Raw genomic sequence first — 18,184 nt, forward strand, 5'->3', positions numbered from 1 at the left:
GAGAACTTCTTTTTTAATCTCTTCTTATCGTTTCTTTCTTTAAAAGAGAGATGTCAAAGAAAATTTACAATTTACTTCTTAGGTAAAAAAATCTTATTGCAAATCTGGTTCCTCTGTTTTAACTGCCATTAAAAAATCCCATTTATTACTCTACATAATTTTATGTTTTTTTATTAATTCTCATTTATAAACTCTAAACTTAAACATAAACCATTTACAACTGACACTATGAACTAAGATTGCACATTTCCGGCCCAAGACTGCTGACATTTATCACAATACGCATCCGTTACGATACTACACGATATATATTCTATATATTGATTGCACTTGGATATCTTAGGGCTTGGGTTCGTTGTCCTGTTGGTACCTGCACTTTGCGTATTGGATGCAGTTCCCCAGGGGATTCCTTTATCCTACATATACTATATATAAGTTATAGTTTTAGATCTACTAAAATTGCACCTTGTGGTTTGGCAAGAATCTCCAGTTATTGCACTGATTGTTTGCTATATTCTTAAAATCTAAAAGTCTGCTGCGGATATATAGTTATTGCACATCCCTAGAAACTATTTATTGCGTAGACTAACTAACTCTATTTCAACTCTTTCGTATCATCTTGTAGAGCACGGAGTGGGTCTCTATGCTCTCCGCCCCGGACTCCCACATGTCCTCCGCATTGGTCTCCTCATCCGTCTCCGAGGAGCCGCAGCAGGTGCTGTGCCCGCGTCCTCCCTGCTCGTCTGAGGAGTAGGACGACATTGTAGTGGTGCTGCCCCGCACATTCAGTTCCTGGGAGTTCGTTTGTGAGTGGGAACGCGTGAGGGTCTTGTCGGAATCCGCGTCGCTCAAGTCACCATTGTTCACCACGCCCAAGGTGTCCGGGGATCTGCGACTGTGTCCTGGTGAAACCATATGCTCCAGATCCTCAAAGCGACTGTCGTTTGGACCGCTTTCCTCTTCGTCGTTATCCTCGATGGTGTCCACTCGGATGACCTGCCCTCGGCCACCGGATAGCATCTTGAAGTTGTATCTATCGTAGACATTGCGTTTGTACAGCTCTGTGGAATCGGTGCTCATGTAGCCACTGTCCAGTTGCCCAAAACGCTGCTCGTAGTAGGTTTGGCTTCCAGGTTGACCCAAACCAGCACTCTGAGCTGCATCCTCAATGATGGAGGCTATGCCGTCGTCCTCTAGAAAGCCAGCTGCATTCTTGCTGCCATAGGTGGGAGCCGGACTCTGACTGGGACTGAACTTGTTGGCCGCCATTGTAACAAACTTGCGCCACGCATTCTTCAGATCCTTGGCCTTCTTGGCCCGATCCTTTAGCCCAATGGCAATCTGCATTCCGTTTGTGAGCTGGGCCTGTTCAATCTCACACCGGTAAACGGTCTGGACATTTCCCCCGGAGTTGGGGGCGCCTGAGCTACTAGCCGCCCTCTGCGGATAGGCAATGCCCACAGGGACTCCTGCATTGCGATACATCTCCTTGGTGCGCTCGGAGAGATGACCGCTGCTCCGATTGGAACGAGAGCTCACACTCAAAGCATCAAACTGGACGAGATCCACATCTTTGAGGTTCTTGTTTGCAGAGAACTCTACGGTTTCGGGGGCGTCTTTGGGAGCAGCATCCTGTCCCCCTTTGGAGGCCTCCTCGCGCTGGCTTTTCCGCCGATTGAGATACTTGGTCAGACTGTAGTCGTTCCTCAGACTGTTGATTTTCTTGCTATACATCCCCTCATAGTCCTCCTCCTGGACTTTGCCTCCTGTCTTGGCTGCTGCTGTCCTGGAGGAGACCTTGGTGTGAGTTCTCTCCTCGGTGGTGGCCGATATAGCACTAGACATGGTGTTGTTGTCAAACTCCGAGACACCGGTAACCTCTGTGACCTCGCTGTGCAGGCTGTAGGCATCTTCCTCGGGGGAATGATGCTGCTGATGCTGCTGATGCTGCTGCTCCGCAGAGCTGGGAGGAGGAGGCGGTGGCAGTGGACGCTTGCTACCCTGACTGGGCAGCGGTGGGCAGTAGTGCTGATTGCTGGCCTTGGGCCGGGGCGGAGGAGGTGCCACAGTGGCTTTCTCAGCCTTGGGTGATGAAATCTTGATTGTAGTCTTGTTCACCTTGGTGATATCCACCACCGAATGCGTGGGCGAGGTTTCCACACCCATTCCTCGCTGCCGTCGCGAGTGCTTGGCCTCCAGGGTGAGTATGCGACCCTCCTCCTCCGGCGTGGGCTTCTTCTCGCACTTGCAGCTCTCCTGTTGGGCTACCAAGGGCGATTCGTAGATCTCTCTTAGATTCCTAAAAGAGTTACTCGACCGAAGTATAAACGAGGCTGTCCTTGGCTTGATGGCCGCCGGACTGGGCACTGGACTCATCATCTGCTGGCGACTCAAATCAGGCAGAGAGTTGATCTGATTAAAGTCCGTCTCCATGGGCTTGTGGCCATCCCAGGCTGAGATGTCGCAGAAGCTCTGCTTTTTGGGCTTCCTGTCCAGCGTGTCGGGCTCAAACTGATCGCTATCCGTGCGCTCCAGATCCGAGGGCGGTTCGTGCTCCACCTCGATGGTCATGCTGCCGCGAAAGGGCGTGTCGTACTTGATCCTGGCCGCTGCCTCCTTCTGCTGCCGCTGTTGCTGGACGGGATGCGGATGCTGGTGGTGATGTTTGCCCGCCAGACGCTTCATCTTCATCTCGCCCTCCTTGCGAAATCCATCCAGGCGATCGTACACCGTGTGACTGATCTCCATCTCCTCCTCCAGCGGCAGGGCGGTGCTCAGGCTGGGACTCAGCTGGGAGCTGACATCGGACGAGGGTGAGCTGGAGGAGTGCGAACTCTTGCGCTTGCTGGGCTCCAGTCGCTCCAAGCTATCCGTTTCATAGTCCACAATCAAATACTGAGGAGACTTCCTTCGGTATATAGGAGAATCCGGCTGGAATTGCTTCAAGGACTTCCGGCTGAGAGAGCTATAGTCCGGCGTGGGCACCGAGGGTATGCTGCTCTGGGTGCTGCTGTATATATCCTTGATCTTCTTCTCAATGGTGCTATCATAGTCTGGGGTGGGTATGTGGGCAGCAAACTCCCGCTTCAGGGAATCGTATATGACCTCCGCCGGCTTCATACTCCTCAGCATGTTGTAGTGCTGCCGATCGAAGGAGGTGAGTGAGGTGGGCGTGGAGTTGGCAGCTGCAAACTGATCCAGGACCTCGCTACGCTTCCTCAGCGACTTGGAGCGACTGGAGGCACTGCGCAAGGAGGCAGCCGGCGAGTCGGCCAGCATGAACTTGGGATTGTTGTAGATCTCCCCGCCAGTTTCCGCGAAGCCATAGACATTGGCGGCTACCGAAAAGGCGGAGAAACTCTCGAAGGAGTTGCTACCAGGAGACTTGGATTTTGGAGAATCTGGGTTGCTCTTCACAGGACTCCTACTGGGAGTAACTGCTTTGGGTGAAGCTGGAGAAGAAGCCTCCTCTGTCTTGACTTTGCTCAAGGGCGGCGGTGGTGGCCTCTCCTTGGGTGCAGTAATCTCCCTACGCAGGGATCCTTTGCTGGGAGATCCGGATCCCTTCTTAGCCGGCGTACTGGGTGTCTTTTGGGCTGAAGCAGCCGATGCCTCCGAGTTGGGCACACTCTGTAGCCACTGTTCAATGCTGTTTCGCTTGTCTCCCATTCCTTTCGTGGCCGCCAGACTCTGCTGGAGGGGAATATTAAACATGGTGGGTGAACTGCTGCTGGGCGAATCATGCTGCAATTCCTCGGGGATGATGTTTAAAGATGGCTGATATCGCTTGGCGGCCATCTTGTACTTGGCAATGGCAATGACCTCGCGGATTTTTTGCAAAAACTCAATGGCTGCTTGAGGGGGTTCCTGAAAGGGTTTTGAAAAAATGAAATCTTGTCCTGGTTTCAAGTTTTCTCTGGAAGACTTACCGCCAGCAGATGAGGCTCAAAGTAGGCAGGATTAAAGTACAGCTTCTTCCTCACATTTCCACTGACCATGGCTCTGAGATTCTCCAGCTTTTCCTCGCTCATCAGCTCATCAATCACGGCCACATTCTCGGCAGGCAGGCACTCGTTGTCTTGCAGGAAGTCATCTGTATCCAAAGAGGAGCTATCCGTGGGCTTGGGCGACTTGCTCAGCTGTGGATGAACCAGAACGGAAGTCTGCCCGGGAAAATAAAAGAAATGTCTAGCTTTATTTTAATAAAAATATTAATGTTAAGGTTACCTTGATCTTCTCCTCCATTTCGCACTCCGAATTCGAGTTGGATATATCGCTGGCAAACCCGGAATTGTGCTCCCTTTCGCTTAGCTGCGGGAAATGCTGCAGCAAAGGATTGTTCTTTACAATGCCCATGTCCTCCTTGTGGCTACCAATGCTTGTGCGGTGGTTGGGATCATTACCAGTGCCACCTAAGCCCATGCTATTGGCGGAGTAAATGCTGCCCACGCGGCTGAAGGGTGCCCCATAGGTGACCTGGTCATTCTTGGGATAATTTATGTCATTCGCCAGATTATCCAAGGAATTTCGGGAGCTGTGACGCTTCCTTTTCTTCATGTAAAGATACAGGAACACAGAGGCCACATAGATGAGGCCCAAGAGCAGGCTGCAGATTCCAATGACCACATACTCCCGCATGGTCATGCCATCGGAGGTGGAGGCCAGAGTGGTGGAGTTGGCGGGCTGGAAGAAGACCTCGGGAACATCTAAGGAGGGGAGTTGGGGATTACTATCTCTACATTTCTAAATTCCCTCAAGAAGATGCTCACTGTGCGTATACTTGACGGGACTTCCGTTCACCCGAAAGGCCACACAAGGCGAGTGCACATTTCTGGGCGGCATTAGAGGCTCTCTTTCTCCTGGATTCACCTTGGTGGCATTTAGGGCCACCGTCATGTCCCTACATACTAGATGCACCACGATCAGGCGTCCCTGCATTTTCTGGCGTAGATCTGCCTCGCCCAGCCAGAGCAGGAAGCTGCGTCCCTCATCCCGAAACATGCGAAAGGGATAGTCGGTGTCGATGGGATTCCGCAGATCCGACCAGCCATTGGAGCCCAAGTACTGGGCACCCGTTACGGCACAAACGGGTGTTTGGATGCCTGGGAATAAGTTATTACATTAGTCAACTGAAATATTCCCTGCTGTTATCATTAACCCAAACCCATGCTAAATACTTGCCAGTAAAAATTACCTTTTACTTTCCCAGAATTATTATTACCATAAAAAGCCCCAACAATATTCTCTAAGATAAAAACCACTTACTGGCAAAGCTGATCTCCCTGCTGGGATAGATGATTTGACCCTTGAGCGGCAGGAAGACAAAGGGTATCTTCTCCGACGAGGAACCGCTCACAAAGGGCGACAGGGAGCACTCTGCAAGTACAATAAAAAAAGAAATGTAATAATAATAAAAGAGGAAACGATTAGCCTAAGGTTGTGGGAAAGTCTAAACAATGAATGTAATATAAATATATTTCAAAATACTATTTGCTGGCGATAAAGATCGAAGCTTATCAATTACAACTTGAAGTTGGAGAAACTATTTCCAGAGGTTGTTTTTCCGCCCCAGCTCTTACTTTTTTCGGAGCCGGCGAGTCCAACTGGAAGTCCGATTTTCGAGTTGGATTCCAAGATTGGCAGCTAGCCGAGATTGTTTATGTTGGCAGACGACGACTGCGACGATAGCGGCGAAAGTTTCCTTTCATTCATTAGCAGCGGGGAAACAAGCGATTTGTTCAATAATAATGGCATTTTTTCCCTCTTTGCGTCACGACGTTTCGTTTTCATTCTGCATTCAGCCCTGCCGCTGCTGCTGCCTGTTATTACAGCATTTCTTTCTCTATTTTTTTTCTTTTTTAATTTTTACATTTTTATTTTTGTAAGTTGGGCAACCATTGTGCCTTGGATATGACAAAACAATGGCTGGATATGTCCCACACACTCATGTGGGAGCGACTCCCACAGCCGCGAAATGGAGCAGCGCCCATTCCCTTCCGCAATAATGGATAATGGTTAAGTGTACTATACCTATATATACTATACCCACCGTGGATGTCGTCCACACATATGCCCAGGTCCTCGCGATATGCCCTTAGATATGGCAGACACCGACAAGTGCAGCCGCTTTGCTGCTCCTCATCTGCCGGCTGGCGACCCTTCTTCTGCAGCTTGAACCGCCGGCTAAGTAGCTCCATCTGGCTCTGACCGCCATCCAACGAGGTCGAAGCCGGCTCGCGTCCATCTGTAGAAGGAGGGGGGGATTTGGGTGTTAGAGAGCTTATGACAGGCACACATTACCATGCTAATCTGCTGTGAGTTACCGTTGCCTTGACCGATGGCTTCGCCGGGGAGACGCACCAGCGAGGCTGTGCCGCTCGAGAGTCCAATGCAGGTGTCCGCATTGCAGGCACTGTTGCCCAGGCCTGCGTGGAAAAGTAGAAGAAGGAGGATGAGCAGGAGAAAACATTAAGATGGATTGAGTCGGGACTTCACAACAAGCATTGGGGGGCTTTGGCGGATTTGACGGCCAATCAGACGAGTCTCCCGGCCTTGCTAGGAAAAATTAATGCTGCTGTCAGCGGTTTAGCCGGATCAGCCGGGCAAAAAGCGCAGCATCACCCAGCTGAGGTTTGAGAGAAGAGATTGAGCTCTAGCTCTATAGCTCCGTCTCCAGTCGAAGATGCCACATGCCAAATGGTCAAGGCACTGACAATGACACTGCTACTGGCTATGCCTTTGCAGAAATTAGCAAGTATTTTGAGCTCTAACCAATTTTGTTTTGTTTAGAACTTTAAGAAAGGAAGTAAGACTGTGTTTAAGAAGGAGTTAAAAAATAAATATACAGCTATTTGTTTACTCTAGTTAAAAGAAATTCCTAATAAACTCTAAAAATATAAGAAAGAACTATAACTTTCTTCTTCAAGTGCATCTCTCTGGCTCGTTAAATTTCATTTAAAAATTCAAAGTAGTTAATCATTTAGTTCCGACTGAGTAGATTTTTCACAGTTAAACAATAATATTTGTTAATTATAATTAGAAATACTGCTAAAGCATTTTATTATTTTTTTTTCTATTAAGACCTTATGAATAATAAAACCATAAATAAGGTTTATTTCAGTAAGCCAAAGTTGGATACCCTTGCCATTAGAAAATTGATTATAACTAAGCTAAAAATCCTTGAATTTTATTCCGGAAAGCTTTTTTGAAAATTTTAACGATGTAACCCCTTACAAAATTAAAAAAAAAAAATCGAGAACATTTTTTTTCTTTCTGACATGGCTAGATAGATTTGCCTGTTGATACTGATAAAGAATATATATGGGGTCGGAAATGGCTCCTTTACTAAATAATACTAATATTAACCCTCGGTTTAATAAACTAATTTAATGAAAAAATCGATTTAAAATCGATTAATAAAGCTATAAAAGCTCTAATAAAGGCGATAAATAAACCCAAATCAAACCCCAAAATCCCTATTAAATTTATAATTATTATATTATTATTTCCTTTACTTTCCCAGTGTACAAAACTCACCGCTTGTGTGGAAGGTATCGCCATCGTGATGTCGCGTCAGATTGACAAGCTGACCGCTGGTCTGCTGCAGTTCCTCCAGCAGCAGGCTGGCGGCCACCAAAGGATCCTCGGCAGCATCTTGATCTCGAACTTGATGTTGACTCTGATAGAGGTTGCTCCTCACCCGCGAATGGGCGGGCGTGGCAAGTAGCAGAAGGAGGAGGAGAAGCTGTTGGAGCAGCGGTAAGGATTGGAGCTGCATCTTAACAGCAACATAGCTGGGAGCCAAACGCACTCTGGGGGATTCTCCGGTGCAGCTGCTGGCACTGCAAAGATATAGAAAAAAAAAACAGCGCTAATTAATTACAAAGAAATCCAAAATCGTAGCACCGCAGCTGGCGGTGGTGACATTCTTTGGGCCACCACTTGCTCAGCTAATGAGGCAGAAATTGTTTCGTCCGTTTTTGCGGGAAATGGAGCACCATCTACATCCAGTTGGTGTGTTTGCTTAAAGCTAGTCACTTTGCCGGCTATGTACTAGTTTGTAGCCAGAGGCTAACGGACAACATTTAAACAAATGTTGCAATTAAAACTTGTTCTTCAACGGCGGCGGCTAAAGTGTATACTTATAGAGGTGTAGAGGTGGCATTATGCTGTTATGCCTGTGCTGCACTGGATCAAGTGCGTTTTGCAGTGGGAACAGAGCGTCTTCCTCTGCTGTTGCTGCTGCTGTTGCTGCGTTTTTACCGTTATTAAAAGCCGCTGCAAGAACAACCCCAACCCCGTTTATACCGCTAATCAGTTGCACTTTAGCAGCTGCTTTCGGCCAGGCCAATTTACATAAATATTTCACACAAAAAAAAAGGCACACCAAGCACACACTCTAAAAAAAGTTATTGGGGACTCCTAACTGTTCATATCGCCGAGTTCTACTGATCTGGCAAGTGTGCGTATATCTGGTTCTCTATGTTAGTTTATTTATTTTTTTTTTATTTTGGAGCTTGGGCTCTTCAAAAGAAGAACAAAAGACTCGAAGAGGTGGTGTAGAAGGGAGAGCATTCACATAATGTTCAGCGCGCGAATGAATGAGTGGAGAAGAAAGCGATAAAAAGCAACAGTTGCGGCCTAATTTGAAAGTAAAATTTCTTTACAAAATGCTGCAGCAGTAGAACACGACAACAACGGCAAAAACATATTATAGTATATACCATAGACCAAGTTCGGTTCCCCAGTCTTTTGATTGACCAGTCACCATAATCACCTAAGCTCCAGCTTGAGCTCCATCTATCACTCAAGGTGCTGTACAGTTATGGCATTTAAAAATAAAATACAATATCATTTCTATTATTTCTCTTTCTTTTCGATTTGTTTACGACTTTGCCTCAGTTTTGGTTTTAGTTTTCGGTCATCGGTTTTCGGTTTTATCACTCTTTTTCCAGTCTGCATTTTCGAAACGAATTTAATGGCAGTAATGACCTGCTTTTTTTTTTTGGTTTGTTGTTGTTTATTTCGTTTTCCAACTGCAACATCAGCAGCAAAGTTGCGACTGAAACTGATGCGATTTTGATGATGCTGGGAAAATAAAATCAGAAAAAAAAAAGAAAATGCGGAAAAAGAGCAAACTGTGAGTTCTGAGTTATATTTTGCAGTTTGCAGTTGGAATCTCCATGGGGCACTAAGCCCGGGTCTTGACTCTTGCGCACTCGACTAAACTCAATTAACAGGTAATTGAACCCAACTGCATAAATTAGAGCCATATTCCATCTACTTCAGACCATCTCTATTGCAGCCGCGATCATTAATTATTGGCCAACACGAGAGAGCGTGTGCGCATTGTTCTAAGTCTGTGCATAAATTTAACCATAATAAACATCAACAAGTGTAAGCAGGGAACATGGCTCGACGCCGGTTATACCCCCTTTTGGGATATTCTGGATGTGATCAGCGGAGCGTTAATATGTTAACTTCAAAGCACTTGTGAACACTGTTATTGGTTGTAAGTATGGATTTTTACATGGTAATTGGGGGAGGGAAAGTGGTTGTGAAATAACTTTGTTATAAACTTTTTTGATTCAAAATATTTATAAAAATTTTAAAAAATATAAAAACTAAAATTCTGAATTTATTTATAAGGGGAATTTGAGAATCTTTCTATCAGATTTTAATTTAAATGGGGAATTTTTTAAACTCTTTAGAAGTTTTATTGTATTTTTCTTGGGTATATAGACTTAATTTTGTATTATTTTTCAAGGTCTAGTAATTAGCATTTTTTTATAATAATTAGATCATGAAAAATACACACTTTTATTATAATTTCTTTTATTTTACTGTTACTTTTTAGAGCTGTTTAAAACATTTATCAATGACTTACAGAAAATAATCGATTTATAGGTCAACAAAATATCAAAAAACTTTACTTTTTTGAAAACCTATTCGTGAAATACCTAAATAACTTGCCTGAACTTCCAACTAAGAAATATAATTTTTTATAAACAACTTCATAAAAGTCATCCCTTAAAGCTCACCTTGCTCTAGTTATCGAGTTCCACAAAATTATTTAATATTGCTTTTTAAAATAGAAATAGAAATTATATAAAAAATATAATCAAAATATCTTAAATAACTTCCCTTGACTTCCAACTAACAAATATAATCTTGTAAAAAAGTTAATAAATCGCATTAGAAACTTAGCTAGAAAAACCGTTTAAGCTCAGTTTGCTCTGGTTGTGGTGCCCCAAAAAAATGTTTATTTTTTATTATTATTACTGTATAAAACTGTTAGAACAGTTGTTAATGAGTTGTTAAAATTTATTGAATAACAAGTTGAGTACCTAAAAGTACTATAAATATCTTAAAACTCTATACACTTTTCACTTAAGCTCACTTTTTGATTAATTTTAAAACCCCATAAATATCTCTTTTTTCAAAAATGTATTTAAAAAACTCCCCAAATCCCTTAGAACCCACCTTGCTCTAGTTGATCATACCCCAAAAAAAATATAATAAATTACACTATAAAGGGTGTGGAAATTACCACAACGCATTCTAACCTGGCCATGGCGATTCACATGAACATGCACCAACTATGGCGATGATGACTACAAGTATGGTTATGGAGTTGGCTGCATCTCTGGGCTCCGGCATTAGGGAGGCCATTGTCTGGCACCCGGGAGCCACCAGTCCGCTATACACTTCCGAGTGCACCCGACGTCACACTCGGCGTACTTTTAACACTTGGAACACGCCACATGCGGCAGAATCAGAATCAGAAGCATCATCGCATATCCCAGCCCCCAGCCTCGATCCCTCTCTTGTCCCGTCCTCTCCACCAATCTCGCATAATAACAAATTTCAAATTTATTCCGCTGTTAGTTTTATTACTCGTATTTTGTGTTGGCTTCCCTTCCCTTGAAGCTGGCCGTGTCCATTGTGTGGCCAGAGGAGCGCATCATTTGCTCCGCCGCCTTAATGTGCTTTAATGTGTACTTGTGCTCGGCCGGCTCTGGACTTAGGGCCAGCAACGGTTTCGGCCAAAAGTTGTTAAGACCGACATTATGGCAGTGCAATGCCCGCTTGTATATATATTTTTTGTTTTTTACTTTCTCCCAAAAAAAAAAGTACAAGAAGATTTTCAATTTTTTGTTTTTGGGGTGCCCAGTGACCTAAACACAATTGGCAATGGTCTGATAAGCCCAAAAGCCAAGGGCAAAATCAGAGCAAGGGCCATTTCTCCCAGCTTAAATTTAAATTTAAATTTAAAATTTAAATATATTTTTACTCACAGCAGAGCCCGGTGTGGGAGATGGCGAAAATGCACTGCAAACACTCGTAAATTAACACCTCTTGGCCGTTAATTTGCTTTATGCCAAGGACTGCCTGTCTTCACACATAAACTTGGGCGCTTTTCTTTTTCTTTTCTTTTATTTTCTTTATTTCTTAACTTCACTTTGCATCTTTCACACACATTTCTTTGGCATTTTCTGCACGTTTTTTATCATTTCTGGCCACATTTTTGAAACATCTCGTGCCACAACACAGCAACAATAACACTAAACAACATTTGAGACCGCTAACTGTTATTGTTTTCCAAGCCAAGTTTCTTCTCAAAGAAAGCGAAGTCAGCGGCGGCTTTTCTTTGGGGTTTTTTGGGGGGTTTTCTCGGGTGTTTGTAACTCTTTATGGGAACCGCTGATACGTCTATCAAGGTCGCCGTCGTTGGAGCGACTGAAGTCGCAGCTCTGAAGAAACCGCAATGCCGCAGAAGAAAAGCTAAGCAGAGAGCAGAGACCCAGTCTAGGCTTGCTCTTAAACGAGTTTGAGTTTTCTTTTTTCTCCACCGAGTTACGCTCTTATATCTCGAAAGTATAAGTTCGGGTTTGTCTCTGTTTTGACAAATTATGTTGGCCATAGTTGTGTTGTGATGTGTGAAGGCGAAGATATCTCCAACTGCAGACTAATTAACAAAGACACACCGAGTGAGAGGGAGGCTGAAGACTACGGAAGATTGCTTGGCTGGTGACTGGTTCTGCGTAGAAATGAAGCAGAAAACTGCAATGCTTTTTACGCTCCAATTTGATAAAAGCCTTCATTTGTCATTGGTTCTGGCACAATTTTATGACAATTTACTGGCTCTAGGATCCGGAGAACAAGTGAAATCTCCGCTCAAATTACACGCCAGATTCAGCAATCTGTTTTTGACATAAGCGAGTTATAACATATATAGTCATAGAGCCAAAAAGACGATTACCACAAACTGGTTTCAATTAAAAACAGTTAAGCAGCTGCCAGGCCTACAAAAAAAAATATATATATAGAAATATATAAAGAGAGAAATATTGGCATCTCCTGCGTACGTGCCCAGTTGGAGACGGAGCTGCAGTCCAGCCTCGTCTTCATTCCCATCTCATCGTCGTCGCCGTCGTCGTCGTCGTCTGGGCAATAATTATACTTTAGTTGGCGTCGCCGCTGCAACTATTTGTTGCATTTACAGTTTTGGTTTCTTCTTGTTGCCGCCCGTCATTTAGAAAGTTTTGATTTCGTAGATCTCCTATCTAATGGATATATGGATATCCCGCTTGCTACTCCATATTATCGACTCTATATACAGTTCTTGAAAATGGGCCTTCGATCGTTTTATTTGTGCTTTTATGACGGCTAGCCGTCCATCGTCTCGCATCTGCATTTTATGACGCTCAAATGCGGGAATTTGTTTCTGGGAGGAGATGGGTATCTTTAGTTGCCACAAATGCACCTCCTTATGGCTCTTATCTTTTTGGACGGTATATATTTGTGGTCGAATGCGTTACCTACACACAATTACCCCCGTATCTGTTTGCCATTTGGCCATGCATGATCCATAAATCTTTAACTGTAAAATGAAGCCAGCTCCAGGTCCAGATCCCGGTTCGAGGCTAAGCGTCCAACATCCCATGTCCATGTCCATGTCGGGTTCCAACTTATGCAAACTTTGGGCACACGTAGGCCGGAGGCTGCGGTGAGTCGTCTGATCTGCGCCTGCTGCCGCGGTGGCTGTTGGAAAAGAGGAAAACCAGTTCATGTCTGGGATGAGCACACTGAAAAAAGAGTTCTAGCAGTGGGATGTGGTGTACAAATAAGCGAATAATACTAAAATGCTTTTTCTTTACCCTACCGGAAAAGGATTACCTTATCCCATCGATAGAAACAATAACAGGAAGTACGACATTTAATAACTGAAAAGAGATCGAAATCTTTACACCATTATCAAAACTCCCCAGACTAAAAACCCAATTTTCTTCAGTGTCTTATAGGCTCCGAAGATCTCCTCTTGCTCCTCCAATACTCCACCTAATCTCCAGCTAGTTATTGATACGCTCCTGGCGGAGTGAAGTGTGCAGGTGAAGCCTCCGGCTCCGAAGCTAAACAAACTTGCAATTGTATTCATAAATAACGATTGAAAAATGTGTTCTTGTATTATTTTTGTTATCCAAGTCCAAGTCCAAGTCCTGGTCTGCGGTCGCGCACTTATTACCAATTGCTTCTGCAATAAACATGAAAATGCGCTCATCGAACTTGGTCCACATTGGAAGGCGACTCCATAACGGTTAATAGAGGATGCGAGTTGGCTTTGATAATTATTTGAGCCAAATACCTCCCAGAGAATACGGTAGAAATTTGGTGAGAATTGGCTGCCTTATATTGCTTAATATTCCGACCATGTTAAGGCTGTTACCAAGAAGATGGAATAATTAAATTGTAAGCCGGAGGAGGCCTATGCTAAGCGAGTGGCAGTTAAGCTACAAGTTTTTTTTAATATCTTTTTTAAATGCTCTTGATGATGGAGAAGTTAGCAATGGACAGCTAAATGGTTAAGTTGTAAATTTAAATGGTTTTTAAAATAGTTTTTATTTGAAAGTTTAGATGAGCAAAGCATGAAGTTAAAGCGAACCTAATTTTCAACCCTAGAAGTATCCTACTAGTCCTAGTTAACTAATTCTCTTAATACACTTGTAATCTATAGTAAAACGAATTAATTGCCCAATAAGTTTAAGATGAATATAAAGCTATAATTAAGCAGGATACATCTTACTCAACCGAATCACAGCCTCTTTTATGGCCTCCTAAAACCACAAGGTGTCAATTGGCTGCAATGAAGCTTAGCACATCCGATCATTGTTATTACTTTCAACGCTGGAATAGGATAATTAAAGTCCTGGCAGAAGCTAGAATCATTAAAGAGGAACCCCATCGCGTGTGGGGATGTGGAATATGATGATGACCAAGTGGCGTATGACAGCTCCATGGGGTTGCGTGTGTGCGTCTCCATTACCCTTCGGCTTCGTGTGCTCCTATCAAACATCCTCATGTCTCTGATTGACAGCCAACAAGCCAAATGCATTTCAATTAAACGCTAACCGCTACGTATATTTCCATTTCTGGGTCTGGTCTCTGGTCAGGTGTGCTTTTGCTCTGCTCTGCCACATTTTTTTCGTGACCGAAGAGCCGAGGAAAAACCAATCCAAAGCGAACCCAAACCCGTAGGAGAACAATTCCAGAACCACAGCGGTCAACTCATCAGTATGCTGTATAAATTAGAGCATCAAACGGCGCTTTGCCAACTCGGAACTGGTCTATACTGTTACAGCTGCACTATCTGGTATCTCTAGAAGCCACCACCAAGCCAACTATTCAACTATTCAACTGTGCATGAGAGGATGAGAGGCTAATGCCGAGGCTGAGGTGGTGGCAATGCCTCTAGCCTCCGCTTGCAATGGGAGTTCAATGACGAGACTTGTGCACACATATTGTAGCAAAATTGATATCAATTTGTTTTAATAGTTGGCCCATTATGGGTGCCATTATATGGTTAGTCCGTGGGTTATAATAAAAAACACTGTATTACAAATATTACGAGCCAGGCGCGCGTCGGGCTATTGACTCCTCTTTCTCTCTGTCTCTAATCCCAGATTGATTCCAATGGCCTTGCTAAACGGTCTCCCTGGTGCAAGGCATTAACATAACACGGAGGCGGATGTCCAACCCAGACACCAGAAGCAGAAGCAGAAGCAGAACCAGTATCAGTATCCTCCTCATGACGGAAAGTGTGCTGGTGAAAATTTAAATAAAAAACTGGATTTATGCTCTCCCAGGTTCTGTTAATATCGATGTCTCTGATCCTGATTAAGACATAACTCATGTGTTTTTCTGATTTATTTCATGCCGGGTAAGTGAGAAGCCACAGGAAGTTTATGGGAGTTGATTGAACCTCCCGAAACCCATGGCGAATTTTTGTGGCTTGAAGTGGAGCTCACTTTGCGATGATCATGTTTTGCTATACGCTTCAAAAACTGTGAATAAACAGAGGTTGGGGCAGCATTTATGCGATATATTATTCATTGTTCTTAATGATGCTGATGATCTAATGGAGCCACCGAGTCACGCGAAGCTCCAGCGGGTTCAATGAACGTTGTAGAGGGAGGTGAGTCCCATCTATATCATATCATTCAATGGTTATTATACCCAATCAATCGATGTAGTGCGATTTTTAGCACATGTTTTCTAGACTTGCTGCAATCATTTAAGTTAATCTACTTTGTGGGCGTTTCCTTTGGCAAAACAATTGTCTGTAAACATGGTAATTAGGTGACCTCCAACCTCGAGGGTAATCTGCATATGAGGCTCTATTTTTCTATATAAAAAGGAAATGCCCACCCATTTGGTTAGACAGTTAAAGCACTTGGTCATGGCAGACGTGGGCTATCAATCAAATCTGGGCATTATGCGCCACTTTCTGGATGAATTTCGTTCTGTACTCCGGCAGGAGACTCCAGGCCGCATCCCACGCCTGGCACTCAACTATAATCGCGCCTCCTTGAGGTGCTGGGTGAGTGGTATTGCCGCCTCATCGATCACTAATCTGGGTTTCCCCTTAGCCTGCTCTGCCAGTATCCCAACAAGAAGTTGGCCCAGTTGGCGCTGTACCGAGGGATTAACTGGTTCATCATGTGCAATGTGATGCTGGCCTTCTGGACCATGGTTGTGGCTCTGCCGGAGTCCAAGAATGTGATTGATATGGGCGACGATCTGGTGTGGCTATCAGGGGTGAGATAAGTTTCATTTTTTATAACAAAAAATAGATGTAAGGGTTGGAAAAATTATCTGGAAGCCTATAGAAATTTTAAGAGGGCAGCTAAGAATATGTCAAAAAATATTTAAGACAGGAATACCTTTTAAATTTGCATTTAAAATTTAATTTAAACTATTTTAAATTTATATTAAATACTTAAACCCTATTACAGATGGGTTTGGTCTTCACCAAAATCTTCTATATGCATTTGCGTTGCAACGACATCGATGAGATTATCTGGGACTTTGACTATTACAATCGAGAACTAAGACCACATCACATGGATGAGGAGGTTCTGGGTTGGCAGAGGCTCTGTTACCTGGCCGAGACGGGCCTGTACATCAACTGCTTTTTCCTGGTCAACTTCTTCAGTGCCGCCGTGTTCCTGCAACCTCTGATCAGCAAGGGCAAGCTACCCTTTCATGTGATTTGGCCCTTTCAATGGCATCGCATCGATCTGCACCCCAAGATGTTCTGGGTTCTGTATATCTGGCTGAGTTGTACTTCGCAGCACAACCTAATGAGCATCCTGCATGTGGATATGGTGGGTATAACCACTTTCCTGCAGACGGCTCTTAATCTCAAGCTGCTCTGCATTGAGATGCGGCGGCTGGGCGAGATGAGAAAGGTCAGCGATGCCCGCTTCCATGAGGAGTTCTGTCGCGTGGTGAGGTTCCATCAGCACATCATTAGGTGAGGGTGAAGGTGAGGGATTTTCGGGTTTCAATAAGAGATTTTTATGAATTTTTTCAGCCTTGTTAAGCGAGCCAATAAGGCCTTTAATGGCGCCTTTATTGCCCAGATGATAGCCAGCTTTTCTCTGATCTCAATAGCCACCTTTGAGACCATGGCAGCTGCCTCGGTGGATCCCAAAATGGCAGCCAAGTTTGTGCTTTTGGCCATGTTGGCCTTCATACAATTGTCTACTTGGTGCATAACAGGGACTTTGGTTTATACTCAGGTGGGATTAAGGGTTTTAAAAATATATTTTTTATATAAAAATCATTGCCTATCCTATACCAGTCCCTGGAGGTGGCCCAAGCTGCTTTTGAGATCAAGGATTGGCACACCAAGTCAACGGAAATCCAAAAGGACATCTCCTTTGTGATTCTGCGTGCCCAGAAGCCTCTCATGTATGTGGCGGAGCCCTTTGTGCCCTTTACCCTAGGAACCTATATGATAGTGAGGATTTATATATACTTTACAGATTTTATAGTAAATATATTTCCGTTCCTTTAGGTCCTCAAGCAATGCTATCGCCTCTTGGCCCTGCTGCGAGAATCCATGTAGTTTTGTTGTCCAAGTTTATGACTTCTGAAAATAAAAGTTGAACATTTTCTGGGCACTTGCATTTGCATTTCCATGGCTCGTTTGGATTGTCGGCGCCGCTCCCAGTGACACCACTCTAAGCCAACAATGGAGGCGGCCCACGCACACCCAGCGGCGACAGGTGCAACCCTCTCTTGGCTGCAAATTGCGGAGGAGGTGGTGGTCGGTTGGTGGATCGTTAGCCAGCCTCGAACTTATTCATTCGTAACAGGCATTGTCATGATCTGACCCAACGGCGGACGGCGGGTGATCGTTTAGTATTTAACATTAAACATTCGGAGTTGTTGCAACTTGGGGACACCAGATGCTGCTGCTGGTGGTGCTGCTCCATGCCCTTCACAAGTGGGAAAGTCGCCCATGTCCATGAAACGTTGACCGGCAGAAATGTCATTATGTGCTCCATGTGCACATTCGGCCAGAACGAAAGCTCCAACACACAGACGCACACACACTCGAGCTTAAAAACGCCCAAACAACACACCCAATTCTGGGCAGAGAGTGGGTGTGCACTGGGAGATAATTTGGAGAGTGGTTTAAGGTATAAAAAAATATATATTTGTATATTATTTTATGTATTTTTGAGCTCTTTTTTAGCTTAATTGATTATATTTTTGTTTAATTTATATAGCTTATGAACTTTGTATAGAAATTTAAGTCAACATTTATGTTAAAAATCATATTATATATTCTTATCTGCTAATTTTTAAATCCGATTCCTTCTTTGCCCCCAAAGCT

At 44.1% G+C, this 18,184-nt stretch overlaps 2 protein-coding genes across 2 annotated transcripts; one reads left to right on the forward strand and one right to left on the reverse strand.

Moving 5' to 3' along the window:
- Positions 1-321: 321 nt before the first annotated feature.
- sha (shavenoid) lies at positions 322-11,599 on the reverse strand. Its single transcript, XM_070284746.1, has 9 exons — positions 11,298-11,599; positions 7,537-7,841; positions 6,314-6,425; positions 6,050-6,255; positions 5,266-5,376; positions 4,770-5,102; positions 4,228-4,706; positions 3,930-4,163; positions 322-3,867 (listed from the first exon to the last, which is right to left on the reverse strand). Exons 2-9 carry the CDS (start codon positions 7,775-7,777, stop codon positions 601-603), a joined length of 4,983 nt encoding a protein of 1,660 aa, XP_070140847.1. The 5' UTR covers positions 7,778-7,841; positions 11,298-11,599; the 3' UTR covers positions 322-600.
- A 3,981-nt stretch (positions 11,600-15,580) lies between these two features.
- Positions 15,581-17,436, forward strand: Or47b (Odorant receptor 47b). The gene is made up of 7 exons (XM_017171632.2): positions 15,581-15,628; positions 15,695-15,870; positions 15,927-16,095; positions 16,293-16,813; positions 16,874-17,081; positions 17,144-17,302; positions 17,360-17,436. Exons 1-7 carry the CDS (start codon positions 15,626-15,628, stop codon positions 17,408-17,410), a joined length of 1,287 nt encoding a protein of 428 aa, XP_017027121.2. The 5' UTR covers positions 15,581-15,625; the 3' UTR covers positions 17,411-17,436.
- The last annotated feature ends 748 nt before the right edge of the window (positions 17,437-18,184 follow it).

This window comes from Drosophila kikkawai, chromosome 2R (genome assembly GCF_030179895.1).
Source record: "Drosophila kikkawai strain 14028-0561.14 chromosome 2R, DkikHiC1v2, whole genome shotgun sequence".
NCBI classification, from domain to species: Eukaryota; Metazoa; Arthropoda; class Insecta; order Diptera; family Drosophilidae; genus Drosophila; species Drosophila kikkawai.